Source organism: Pteropus vampyrus, unplaced genomic scaffold, assembly GCF_000151845.1.
Source record: "Pteropus vampyrus isolate Shadow unplaced genomic scaffold, Pvam_2.0 Scaffold9, whole genome shotgun sequence".
In the NCBI taxonomy this organism is placed as follows: domain Eukaryota; kingdom Metazoa; phylum Chordata; class Mammalia; order Chiroptera; family Pteropodidae; genus Pteropus; species Pteropus vampyrus.
This window is the reverse complement of record NW_011888790.1, coordinates 10,515,165-10,528,368: the sequence shown is the minus strand read 5'-3', so window position 1 is coordinate 10,528,368 and position 13,204 is coordinate 10,515,165. Positions and strand designations below refer to the sequence as shown.

At 38.5% G+C, this 13,204-nt stretch overlaps 1 protein-coding gene across 5 annotated transcripts in view; it reads left to right on the top strand.

Annotated features, from left to right (window-relative positions):
- Window positions 1-12,940, top strand: part of E2F7 (E2F transcription factor 7) — a 34,673-nt gene extending 21,733 nt beyond the window's left edge. For 3 of the 5 annotated variants that reach the window (XM_011374667.2, XM_011374652.2, XM_023521097.1), the window contains 6 exons: window positions 3,617-3,802; window positions 4,301-4,364; window positions 6,519-7,017; window positions 8,177-8,432; window positions 10,013-10,431; window positions 11,715-12,940. In XM_011374667.2, the coding sequence (XP_011372969.1) occupies window positions 3,617-3,802; window positions 4,301-4,364; window positions 6,519-7,017; window positions 8,177-8,432; window positions 10,013-10,431; window positions 11,715-11,885 (1,595 nt within the window). In that variant the 3' untranslated portion in view covers window positions 11,886-12,940. The remainder of the gene's footprint in view (window positions 1-3,616; window positions 3,803-4,300; window positions 4,365-6,518; window positions 7,018-8,176; window positions 8,433-10,012; window positions 10,432-11,714) is intronic. The other 2 variants (XM_011374675.2, XM_011374659.2) reach the window with 1 other exon arrangement.
- The last annotated feature ends 264 nt before the right edge of the window (window positions 12,941-13,204 follow it).

Genomic DNA, 13,204 nt, shown 5'->3' with positions numbered 1-13,204 from the left:
TAACTGAAATCCTTTTAAATTTTCTGAGGCTTGTTTTATAGTGCAGATACGATCTATTTTGGTAAATATCCCATGTGCACTTAAAAGGAATGTGTATTCTGCTTTGTTCAGTGGAAGATCTATAAAGAACTACTGGGTTAAGCTGGTTGATAGTGTTGTCTATTTCTATATCTTTATCGATTTTATGTTTACTTGTTCTGTTAAATATTGATAGAGGAGTGTTGAAATCTGATTATAATTGCAGATTTGTCTGTTTCTTCCTGGAGTTCTATCGAGTATTGTTTCATTTATTCAAAGCTGTCGTTAGATGCATAAATATTTAGGATCAATTACTATGTCTTCTTGATGAATTGACCCTTTTATCTTTATGAAATGACCCCTCTTTATGCCTGATGATACTCTTTGCTCCTGTCTACTTTATTTAATAGTAATATAGTTACTTCAGCTTTCTTTTGATTGGTTAGCATAATGTATATTGTTAATCCTTTTACTTTTAAACTATTGGTACCTACATTTAAAGTGAGTTCCTGGTACGCAGTGTAGAGTTGAGGATTTTTTAATCTAATCTGACAATTTATGCTTTTTAATTGGGTCATTTAGACTTTACATTTAAAGTGATTATTGATATATTTGCATATTAGTGGATCATCTTGCTATTTGTTTTCAATTTGTCCTATCTATTCATTGGGATTTTTTTTACTCTTTTTCCCTCTTCCTTTGGCTTTATTATTTTTTAATGGTTCCACTTTACTTCCTTTATTGGCTCATTAGTTATAATTCTTCATTGTGTTATTTTAATGGCTACTTTAGGGTTTTAAGGTTTAGAGTATGCATCTTAATTTACCACAGACTATCTTCAAATAATATACTACTTATATTGTGTAAGGACCTTATAATAGCTTACTTTCATTTCTCCCTGCCTGGTCTCTGTACTATTATTACCAAACATTGTACTGCTGTATATTTTATAAACCCTATAATGCATTGTTACTATGTTTGCTTTAAACAGTTGATTGTCTTTTAAAGAGATTTTAATAAGGGGAAAAAATTGATAAATATCAAAGTAGTTACCATTTCTGGTGTTTATCTTTTCTTTTATAGATGCAAGTTTCCATCTGACATCATTTTTATTGGCTTGATGGACTTTTTTAAACATTTCTTGTGGTGCGTGTCTGCCAATGATGAGTTCTTCCAGTTGTTAAATGTCTAAAAATGCCTTAATTCACCTTTGTTTCTGAAAGATATTTTCACTGCGTAAAGGATTCTAGGTTTAAGGTTTTTTTTTCTTTCTGTCTTCTAGTTTGCCTTGTTTCTGACAAAAAAATCTACTGTCATCCATTTTCTCCGTATGTAATGTGTCTTTTCTCTGGTCGAAGATTTTCTTCATAACTGATTTTAAGCAATTTGATTTTGTGTGCTTTAGTGTACTTTTATTCATGTCTGTTATACTTGGGTTTGTTTAGCCTCTTGGATCTATGGATTTAAAGTTTTCATCAAATTTGACAAACTCTCGGCCATTATTTTTTCAAATATTTTTTCTAGTCCTTCCTCCCCTGTGTTTTGGAGTCTCCAGTTATCCCTTAAAGTTGTCTCACAGTTCAGTGACGTATATTTCTTTCAGTCTCCTCTCTCTGCTTCATTTTGGATGGTTTCTATTGCTATGTCTTCAAGTACACTATTTTTTTCTGTAATATCTAATCTTCCATTAATCCCACTTACTGTTATTTTCATCTCCAACATTGTCATTTTTATCATTAGACATTTGACTTGAGCTTTCGTATTTTAAATGTCTCTACTCAACATGTTCAGTACTCCAATTTCTTGAATTCATGGAATACAATTAAAATAACTGTTTTAATGTACTTGTCTACTAATTCTATTATCTGTTTCACTTTTGAGTCCATTTCAATTGATTGTTCTCCTCACTGTGGGTTTTATTTCCCCACTTCTTTGTGCACCTAATAATTTTTAATTATATTTCTGACACTGAGAACTATATATTGTTAGGTGCTAGATATTTCTATATTCCTAAAAACGTTCTTGAATTTTGTTCTGGGAAGCAGCGAAGTTACTTAGAAACAGTGGTCCTTTCAGGTCTTGCTTTTAAGCTTTGGTACACAGGACCTTATCAGCATTTGGTCTTAAGAGCAATGTCCTCACTACTGAGACAACACCCTTTTTAATATTCTAACCAATGATCCATGAATCATGAGATTTTCCCATTCTGGATATTGGCAACAAGCACTACTCCCAGTCCTGAACGAGCAGCAAACACTATTTCTTCTGCTCCTTTCGAGTGGTTCTTTCCCTGGCCTAGGGTAGTTTTCTCACGTGTGTGAGTACTCTGCTAAATACTCAAGAGGTACCCTCTGCAGATCTCCAGCATTCTCTTTCTGTACGGCTCTCCTCTTTAGTATTTTGCCCTACAAACTCTAGCTGCTTTGGCTTTCCTGGCCTCCCAGCTCCATCCTCAACTTGGAAAGGCTTCCAGGCTCTGTCTAGGGCTCCCTCTCTCACCCCAATCTGGAAACATTCTCCAGACAGTAAGCCTTGGGCAATCAGAGAGCTCGCCCCTCTTGATTCTTGTTTCTAAGGGTCAGCATTCTTCATGCCCTAATGTTCAATGTCTTGAGAGCCATTGTCTTATATATTTTGCCCAATGTATTGTTTCAGGAAGGAGGGGAACTATGATTCTTGTTACTGTCTTGATCTATTTTCTTTTTCATCCTGTAATTTCTGATTTTCTAAAAATAACATATATTGGGTTTTTGTGAGAAGAAATAGAAAACCGTAAACCTGATTCTTTTTAATTTTTGTGTGTTTTATAGAATGTAAGTGTAGCTGGGCCTTTCAGTTTATTAAACATCTTATTTAAATGTGCATGCCTTGAGGTTAGAAAAAAATAGCACAGATAAACAGTGTAGGAATAACTAAGCAACAGGGACTATTTATATTTAGAAATATAGGCCTGGTTCTATATAGAAAATTCTGTCGTGACTTCACACAGGCTCCTTTAAGCACAGAATGGGCTTCCAAAGCCCAGCCTTTTATTATCATCACTGTTCTGCAGCATTTCATCCATGAGGTTTCTGCTGACCTCTTCCTTTGGTCACTTAGTAACTAAGCCTCCTACTGTGTAAGAAAGAAAAAATAAAACATAGTAGAAAATGGAAATTCTTATACTCATTGCCTTGGAGCTGTAGCCATAAGAGGTCTCAATTAATGTTAAAATCTCAAAATATGCATGTTGGGCTGAGCATGGTTGGGTTTTTTCTTTGATACTCTCAGCCCAAAGAAAGTATTTGAAATGTAAAGTCCATTCTAATTTGGGTTGAAGAACATCTTGCTCTACTTTTGTTGAAGTTTAGATAATTTTAGAATATATATGGATTCAGTCTCACTTTATAGTCATCCACTAACTTTAAAAAAGTTAGCACATCAAAAGAAATTGGGGTTTGAGACAAGGTTCATAAAATTTCTTTGATTGTCTTAGTTTTTAATGGATAGGGTAGCTCCGTTATAATTATAGGCTCTCAAAGACATATCTTAAAAAGGCTAAAATTATGTTGCATTATAGCCATGTATAACAACAGTACCAAATCTCTCATTTATTTAGATGAAGAACTAGCAGATATTTCTGCATCTGTCTTACCAGAATTGAAAAGAGAAACATATAGTGAGATTCAAGTCTGTGCAAAACAGAAGCTGGCTCGACATGGTTCTTTTAACACAGTTCAGACATCTGAGAGGATTCAGAGGAAAGGGAACTCGGAACCCAGCAGCCCATTCAGAGTAAAACGAGGTATCTGCCTTTACCTACTCTATGGAATTCATCAGTCCCCATGTAATTGTAGCCTTACCTATCCACTGGCACTTTGAAATGAGCTGACTCTGTAGGCTCTACCTGTTTTTGTACTTCCCTGAAGTGAAACCGTTATTGGGGGTAAATGAGTTGGTGACTTCACAGGGTATGAACATGGGCCATGCCTGAAATTGATCCCAGTCAGCCTTAAAGATCAATTAGCTTGCCACGGATGCCCTGTTTGATACATCTCAAAAATTCATCTGACTCACAAATCAAAACTTGTTTTATTTTTTGTTTTCTTACTAATTCTTGATGAGACCTGAATTCACCATTAACAGCTAGCTTCTGGAAATTTTTCTTTTTGAATCCAAACCAGAACAGATTTGAGATTGTCTTATAATTCCTGAGCTGTGAATAGTGAATCCTGCTGTATATAATTGGTTTGTATGTTTCTTGCTATATTTGTGAGACCTTCATTTTCCTTTTCCGGATCAGGTAGCTTCTTAGAAATTGGAAGTCTGGCAGCAATTTACCGACAGAAGATAGAAGACGATTCAAAGTAAGTAGTCTTTAAAAACTCCAAACGCATTCTTTTCTATTTCTGAATGTTAACTTTGACTAAATTGAAATGCTACCCATCAAAATGTAAATTTTAGCAAAATTGCTTATAAGTCAGCCATTCGTTTATTAAGAATTTTGTAATTTTTCTCTTTGTGCCAATACTGTGCAAGATGTAGCATCAGAGACACAAAAGTGTGAAAAATTTATCCCCTAAGGGATAAATTATAGGAGAAAAAATAGAAAAACAAATACACTGAAAAAGACAAATCACTGCTAATGTGTTGCTGAGAAATGATGCATCACAGTCTCATGAATCCTTTGTTGTAACATGAACTACCAGGTACTATTCCAAAAGTTTTATGTTTATTAACTCATCTAATCATAACAACAACATTTTGAGATTGGTACTGTTAACCCTCATTAAACAGAGAGGAAACCGAGATGCAGAGCGGTTAAGTAACTTGCCCAAGCAAGGTCACAGTGCTAATAAGTGACAGAGCTGATATTCAAACCGAGATCATCTGACTCAAATTTGGGATCAGATTTTGAAGGAAATCACATGTTATCAGAGAAAGTAGAGGAAATGCAAAAGAGGGAACAAAAGAGATTTTTAATGACAGATATGAGAAGAAACAAATTCTGAGGCAGCGTCAGGGAGTGGGGGGACAATAGCCTGACTAGCTCTAATGATTTGTCCTAATAGGATAGTAAAAGGAAATATCATTCAGAATAGCTTGGGCAGTTTGAGGTAGGTTAGGTTGTCAAAAGCTTTGAAAGCCAAGTAGAAGAGTTTAGATTTATGAGACAGATGGTGAAGAACTATTATAGATTCGCTGGAGAAGACCATTCTGGTTGCTTGACACAGGTGAAACTGGAAGTAGAGAAGGGCTGGCTCCCTGTGAACAGAGCACTGCGAAGAGCGTTTGCAGGCTACTGTGGTCAAGGCCTTGGCTGGGTCAGCTGGAGATGGAAATCAGTGTAAGACAGTGAGTCAGCAAGACCTACTCAATGAGAAAGAGGCATCACAAAGGACACCTGGGTCTCAGATGATGGTGATAGTGGTGGAGATAGGGAGGTCGAAGGTGGATGGCTGGAGGTAGGACGATGGGTGATATACTCAGTGTGGACCCATTGAGTTTCACAGAGCTGAGTAATAGTGATTATCCATTCAGAAGGGGCTGGGGTTGAGAGATTTACTCATCTCCGCAGCCTGGCGCATTCCATTTTATTCCCACAACACAGTGGACAACGAGATTGTGGGCAACATAGGCCTCAACAGTTCCAACAGAAAGGTTGCGAGAATTCCCTGCCCTCTGTTTACTAGTCGGAAAAAGATTTGCCCCATCAGTTTCCAAAAATATACTAAATAGATACACATGATTTTTTTAATATTTGGGAATTTTTCTGTATAAAAGGTGCAGACATTGTTCATAATCTCACATATTGATGGGCCTTAATTTTGAATGCGTGCTGCCTAAAAATTCTGAAATTATACTGAGCAGAATGTGACAAGAATGACAGAAAATAATAATTTTGTAGATAAGTTTATTTCCTCACTCACTGCCAACTTAATTTATCTCACAGCAGATTTGAGACAAAATAGGTATTTCCTTTAAATCAGAGTCTTGTCCAGTTTCTGTTACGTACCCAGGATCCCTCACAGTGACTGCGTGTGGGGCCCAGCTGGGTGACCTTCAGCAGGTTGCTTAGCCTCTGAGCTTCAGTTTTCCTCTCTAGTAACTGAGGGGGCGATGAGAATAGCTATCAATATTATAATTTTGTAAAAGTATTATAATATTATGCTAATCACTATAGCATCTATGTGCCTGGTAAGGGGTACATGCTGAGTAACTGATAACTTAGATGTGGGTGAGGCTGGGGAGGAGCCAATATTAGCTCTAACCTGAAATCCTCCTAGAGCTCCTCCCACATCAGTTCCCCAACCCCATCCCTAACCATCCATCCTGGTTATGTCTGGTCATCTCCCTCTGGGGTTAGGGGAGCTAATAACGGACTCAGGGAGTACACTTTAATATCAGCCTGAGAAGCATGATCTCACTCCTACTTTGGTGTGTCTCTCTCCAGGAAAGCAGTCAGGAGTTGGTAGAATGTGGTAACTCAATAGAACCCATTATGTTTCTTTTTATTACAGGGAGAAAGCCTTTGAGAGAAACAGAGTGATGCCTCCATCAAGCAGCCTGGACCCTGCTGCTCCTTTCCCTGTCCACTCTGTTGACTCAGAATATTGTATTAATCCCTTAGCTCACCAAGTATTTTCTGGGCCTCAAACGGACTTGCAGTCCTTCTTCGTACAGAATGGTCTGAATGGACAAGTAGGTGGCTCACTCGCTTCCACGGCCTCAGACGTGGAGAGCCTGAAGCCAGCCCTGTTGTCCGGCCAGCCCTTGTTGTACGTGCCCTCCACCTCGCTGTTCATGCTGTACGGGAGCCTGCAGGAGGGACCACCCTCAGGGTCAGGGTCAGAGGACAGCAGAAGCTCAGAAGTCTCAGCAGCTGCAGAGCTGTCATCCACACCCTCAGTTCAGAAGCGCCTGGGTGAGGAAAGGAAGCTTCAGGGGGAGGAGGAGCCAGCCACTAAAAGACAAAGTAGGGACTATGAAGATGGTCCTCTATTCCTTGTTGTGCCCAAGGTAAGGGAGTTCAGGTGGACACATTTAGTGACGTCCTGTTAACGCAGAGCTTCTTCCTAATAAGGACACGCAAACATTAATAAGCTACTGAGTCTGGAATATGAGGTATTTCGTGTGTCACTTGTATAATTAAGCCCTGGCCTATCTCTCAAAAAAAACATCTTGCCATAAATAAGTACTGTAAGAAAAGTAAGTGATTTTTTAAAAAGTCATATTTCGTATAAAATGCTAAAACGTATAAAGGAAAAAAACCTACCCATTATGCCACCACGTAAAGACAATCACTCTTAACATGTTTGTATATTTCCTCCCAGTCTTTTTGCTATACTTTCTTTTTTAAATAAGTTGAGATCAGTGAAATAATCATCTTAATCCAGGATGCAGCTGAGTTCCAGAGTCAGGACTATGGGTGCTATATGGCTTTTAGTGTCTGTGTGTGGTCAGTTCTCATTTCTGCTTAGAGATCTTATTTCCCTAGCCACAAAATGAAAAGAACAGAAATATGAGCTGTCCACATCTCCAGCTTAGTAGCCATTCAGAAGTTAATGAGATGTGACCAGTGAAACTCAGAAAGCAGAAGCACCGTCATTACAGCAGTTTGTAGTGAGTCAGCTAGGCATACTTCATTGAAATCGGTCCACTAATTAAGACCATTTCGCCTCTATTTCTTTCTCTTGCCAGAGTGAATTCAAATTTTATATATAGCCTAGGTTACAGAACAGAAGTGAATGACTGACTGGTATACGCCTTAGATAACCAAGATGGCTTTGGGTCTCCCTGCAGTTCTTATCAGGCCCCCTACAAGACTGTGGTATTGACACCTTTTCTGTGTTTGCAGCCCAGAAATTTATTTCACAATCCAAACACCATGGCCGGTTTTCCATTATGAAAATTTCCATCATATAAAATAATACTGAATGTCAACTCTAGTTGAAAAATTAAAATTAAAAAAAAAAACTCCATCGTTTCTACACTTGAAGTGTGACATTGATTTTCAGACCATTTCTATAAATATGACTGAAACAACCAACATAGGCAAATCAATGTGGCACACAGTTACGTCTGACCTTTTTGTTCATGTGTTAGCTGTTCTGAGAAAGCTGTTATTAAAATTCGCTACTGGGATTTTGACCTGCGTTTCTGGTTTGGTTGTGTCTAGAAACCCTCAGAGTCCACAGACATTGCCTCTTCCAAGACCGTGGGTAACAGGGGATGTGTGCCCCTTGAAGACATGCACTTGAATAGCCAACTCCCTGCTGAAAAGGAAGTTTCAGGAAAGGATATGGCAAACAACTTTGTTTCTTCCGAGCGGGGAAATAATCCAAGAAATACAGAGGATGAAAAGCCTTCAAAAGAAAATGAAGGCACCAAAGAGCCTTCTTTGCTGCAATATCTTTACGTGCAGTCACCAGCTGGTAAGAGATGTTATCATGTCTTAGAGTATCATCCCTTGGGGTAGTCAGACCATAAATTGGATTTTTAAATCTTTGTTCGTGTCCCCTGACCAAAGTGGTTCATTGATGAGCTGCCATCTACAGCCTGAGTCATTAGCCCTCTTGTTTCCTCCATTGATGAAATGAAGGGAGAAGGTGCTTTCACTTTCACTAACCTCGGGGATAATGGGAAAATAATTAGGGCAAGTGATTCATTTTTAAAATGCCTTAAATTTTATTTGCTAAAAAAGCACAACAGAGTCACAAGATGATTCTATTTTTGTAATTCAGTTGAGTCTGGCATTGGTTCAGTATAACAATATGAACCGATTGGCCACTGTGTGCAGCTAGCATGCTGATCTCTTGAATAACCAGAAGTACTGAGCATGCGATTGTGGCCGAGTGCCAGTGTCAGGGCTGGAGTAAGCGCTGGACATTAAAACCACTTATTATTATCTGTGTGAACTTGAGACGAGTATTCAGCCATCCTCACTGGTAAAACAGCAATAATAATGGCACCTGGTTCATGGCAGGGGGGCGGGTTGCTATGAATTAGATTTAATAAGATAATATATCTAAAGCACTTAGAACAATAGTATCTGACACTTAGGAAGACTCAATAAATGCTGTTACTATTTTGAAGTAAAGCTGCACTATAATACCTAACTTTTAAGAAATGCATGCTCTGCATGAAGCTCTTGCTGCAAAGAGACTTAAATTGATTTTCCTCAAGTCCTTGTTCACGTCACAGGTTAAGGAGATATCGGTTATTACTCATCTAGAAAACATTCTCCATTCCTTTAGCAAATATTTTTAATGGTTTAATCTAAGCATGATATTCAATGTTGTAGATACTTGATGAACAAAAATCAGAATTGCCCCTACTGAATGAAAATGGCAGCCCAGACAGGAATTATTAGCCTTTTCTGAGTCGTGGATCCTTTGTCCCTGTGGTGTTGCCCATGGATTCCTCCTCAGTATAGAACACAGAATTGTAAAAGAAGCCAATTATACTGAAATACAGTTTACAAACTTTTAAATTATCGTAATATAAACATCTGACAGCAAATCCTGTACTCTCATAATTTCAAAGTTTTGATGAGCTTAACTGTCTATTGAGAAACCTGCCATAGCTGTAATATTTTATAAATATATCTGTTTTTTTAATAATGACAAAGTCAGGTACTGTTAATACTGTTGGGATTTGTCACCTATGATCTTAACTGAGGAAAATAAAAATTTCAACTAGAAGTTCGTAGAAATAAAGATACAGTTTTTCCCACCCAAGTTCACCTTTCCTCCTCAAATTGGGTTCAGCAGCGCTCACATTTAAAACCCTTCTAAGGAGACATGGGCATCCACCAGTTCTCATACAGGGGAATGTGAGATTTCATTCACAGTCACTGCTGTGAAAAAGCGATGTGGGCTGGGAGAGCACATTGATCTGGGAGAGATCAGGCAGGGTTGTTATATTATGGGCTCCCATTTGAAAGGGTAATGAGGGATGGAAGCTTGAATGGTATCTTCATGTTGACTGTCATCTTGTTCTGCTTCTGTTTCAGGATTAAATGGTTTCAGTGTGCTCTTATCTGGCAGTCAGACCCCCAGTCCTGTGGCACCATCTTCAGGTCAGCTGCCATCCCTCAGTGTCCCTTGCATTGTTCTACCGTCTCCAACGCTGGGCCCGTTTCCTGTTCTGTACTCTCCCACAATGGCCCAGCCAGCTTCCTCTGCTCCTGGCATTCTCCCAAACACGGGATCTGTGAATTTTGGCCTGCCTGGCCTTGGATCAGCAGCTCATCTTCTCATCAGCCCTGCAGCTATGGTTAATCCAAAATCCTCGACACTCCCTTCCACAGACCCTCAGCTTCAGGGTTCTCGCTCACTTAGCCTGAGTCCAATGGTGTCAGAATCACACAATGTCATCCAGCCGGAATCGCCCGTTTACGGAGGACATCCAGTCTCTGTGGTGAAACAACAGGTGAATCCTGAAGTTTGATTTCATTTTGGTGCAAGAAGGCTCATCACTCTGCAACAGGAATGCTTGCATTTAATTAGCTTCAATTTTAGTCAGATGACTGTAGGACAGAGGCTCTAAGTTGGGTTCTACCCAGCTTCCACGTAGACCCAGAGTTACCTGCTTTTTTATACAGCATGGAGGCTTAAGGCAGAGATCCTAGGCTTTAAAGACAAGTATATTTTTTAGTTGTCAATCTGTTTCTTAAAATTAGAGGGAATTTTTGATGAATCCTGAATGCTCAGATTCTCCAAGCTTTCGTTTCATTAGGTCAATAAAGAAGACCACCCTGAATTTTAATTGTATAGCTATAGAAACGATCAAGAGAAATAGAAGTCTTGATACTGATGCCAAGGTTTTTAGCATCTATCATTTCTTAAAATGCAATGTTTAAGAGGAAATAGATATATTTATGCACACACACACAAAATGTATGCAAATGTGCATATACATAGGTATATAATCAATATCAATTAATCAGTATTCTATTTCCCCCTAAAAAATTCCATTTGTACTTTAGTCAATAACTATTTATTGAATTGCTGTCATGCATTAGGCATTGTTCAGAGTGATTACTTTCTCTCCCAAAGAAAGAATTATGTTGTGGCCAAAAGTATTTTAGAAAGTTATTCAGACATTGAAATGAACATGTTAGTTTTACAATAAGGCAGTTACAAGATAACATATGTTTTTGATCGTCAGATAGGTGCAACACACTGATCTAGGCAGTGAGAATATAACAGTAAACAGGATAATGGTCCCTGCCCTTTTAGGTCACATTAAGGGGATAAATATTAGCAAGTAAACAAAAAGAGCCAACAACACACATATACTTACTATTTCTAGCATGCTGTAAAGTATTTTATAAATATTTTCTTGTTTAATTTTTACAATTCTGTGAAGTCAGTACTTTTATCATCCCCATTGCACGGATGAAGAAACTAAGAGACAGACTGGTTAAGTGGTTTGCCAAGGTCACACAGCTAGTTATAGCAGAGCCCGGACCCTGACTCCAGGTGCCACGCTTGTAACCTCTTTGCTAGGCCGCCTTTCTGTACACAAAATAAGTTGATTTCCAATTGTGATGTAAGTGTTGAGAAGATAAATCAGATGATTTGTATGATAGAAAAGCAAGGAGGAGGGTACACGTGCCTAGGGATTATGACACAGCTTTGGGCTTCCAGTTCAGAGACTGAAAACAATTTGACTTCCCTTCTGTTTTTATTTACTCTTTTTTTCTTTTGTAGTCACCAGCTCCAGTGACACCCACAAGCATTCAACGCACACATCGTGAGACATTCTTCAAGACACCTGGCAGCCTCGGAGACCCTGTCCTTAGGAGAAGAGAAAGCAAACAGTCTCGAAACACCAGCTCAGCACAGAGAAGACTCGAAATACCCAGCAGTGGGGCTGAGTGACCTGACACTTTGCCAGATGGAGGTGGCATCAGACCACTTGAATTTCCCTGTGTTACAGGTCATGTCCAAATGCTAAGCGGAAAGCAGAATGCAAACCATCGGTTGGTTCTTCAGCTCACATCCTTCCTCTCTTTCATCCACTCGTTCTAATGTAAACTTCCCATCATCATGAATCATCATCTATTTTCCTGAAAGTAATTGTTATTAATTGTGCATTTAATACCAGTTAGAGTCCAGACTCTGCCTGGTGTCACAGTGAAAGCACCGACTGACTTGTGGTTTTGCTTCAAGAATCATTGCTGGAAGTAGATCTGAACAGGCTACTGGTGCCTTGTGGTTTTTCTAAAGGCGGGGCCCGTCTAGCACTTAACTGGGGTGAGCGTTCTTGACATGTATTTCCACTCGCCCTGAGTAGATTTGCGGAGAGAGAAACTTCCTTTCTGTAGCTTAAAAAAACTGCTGCTTCCTTAGGCTTCGTCAGGAAGCCAGCTTCAGTTGTGAATCCTATGGTATTATTTATTTTGTTCCTGAAATGGGATTTAGTGCAAAAAGTTTACAACTATAGCAAAACATGTTTTTCAGGGTATGACGACTTGAATGTTTGTACTTTTTCCTGTAATTTGCCCTGCACTTACTTTACAACCTAGTAATAATGTGGGTAAATGTATATACATGACAGAATGTCAAGACCAAAATAACTGTGAATAACACACCTTGCTACAATGAACTGTGCTAACCCTATCAGGGCATGAGAACTAACATGAACTCTAGCAGCCTAGTAGGTGCTTCTCAAATAACTGTGGACAAAAAAAAATCCTACTATGTTCAGTTTTCTTCACTACATGCCCCTGTGGGTTTTTTTATTTAAATGTTAACGGTAGAGTATCAGGTATAGATGATGCCTTCTAATAATTACTGTTTATTGACTAAATCAGGATTTTAGAAAGGAATTATGTGGAAAATTGGAACCTGGATGGGACCTTTAGGTAGAATTCTGAAGAGTTATTGTAGAAATTGCGATAGCAAAATCGGTGATTATTTTTTCTTTTACCTTTTCTCTTTGCATTTGGAAAGGTAACGGAAAATGGACGCATTACGTTCAGTATTCAGCAGTATTCAAACCGGAGTTATTTTTCAGAGTACTTCTCAAAAATAAGAATGGTAAAGACAAAGATTTATTGTTCTAGCATGAATACAGTTCTGGAAACTGTTATGCAATACTCCTTTGTTAAACCATATTTCTTTAGGGTTTCAGTAAATAGCCACACTAGACCTTCGTATTCCTAGATTTGTTGATATTTACCTTTTGTCTCTTCAGA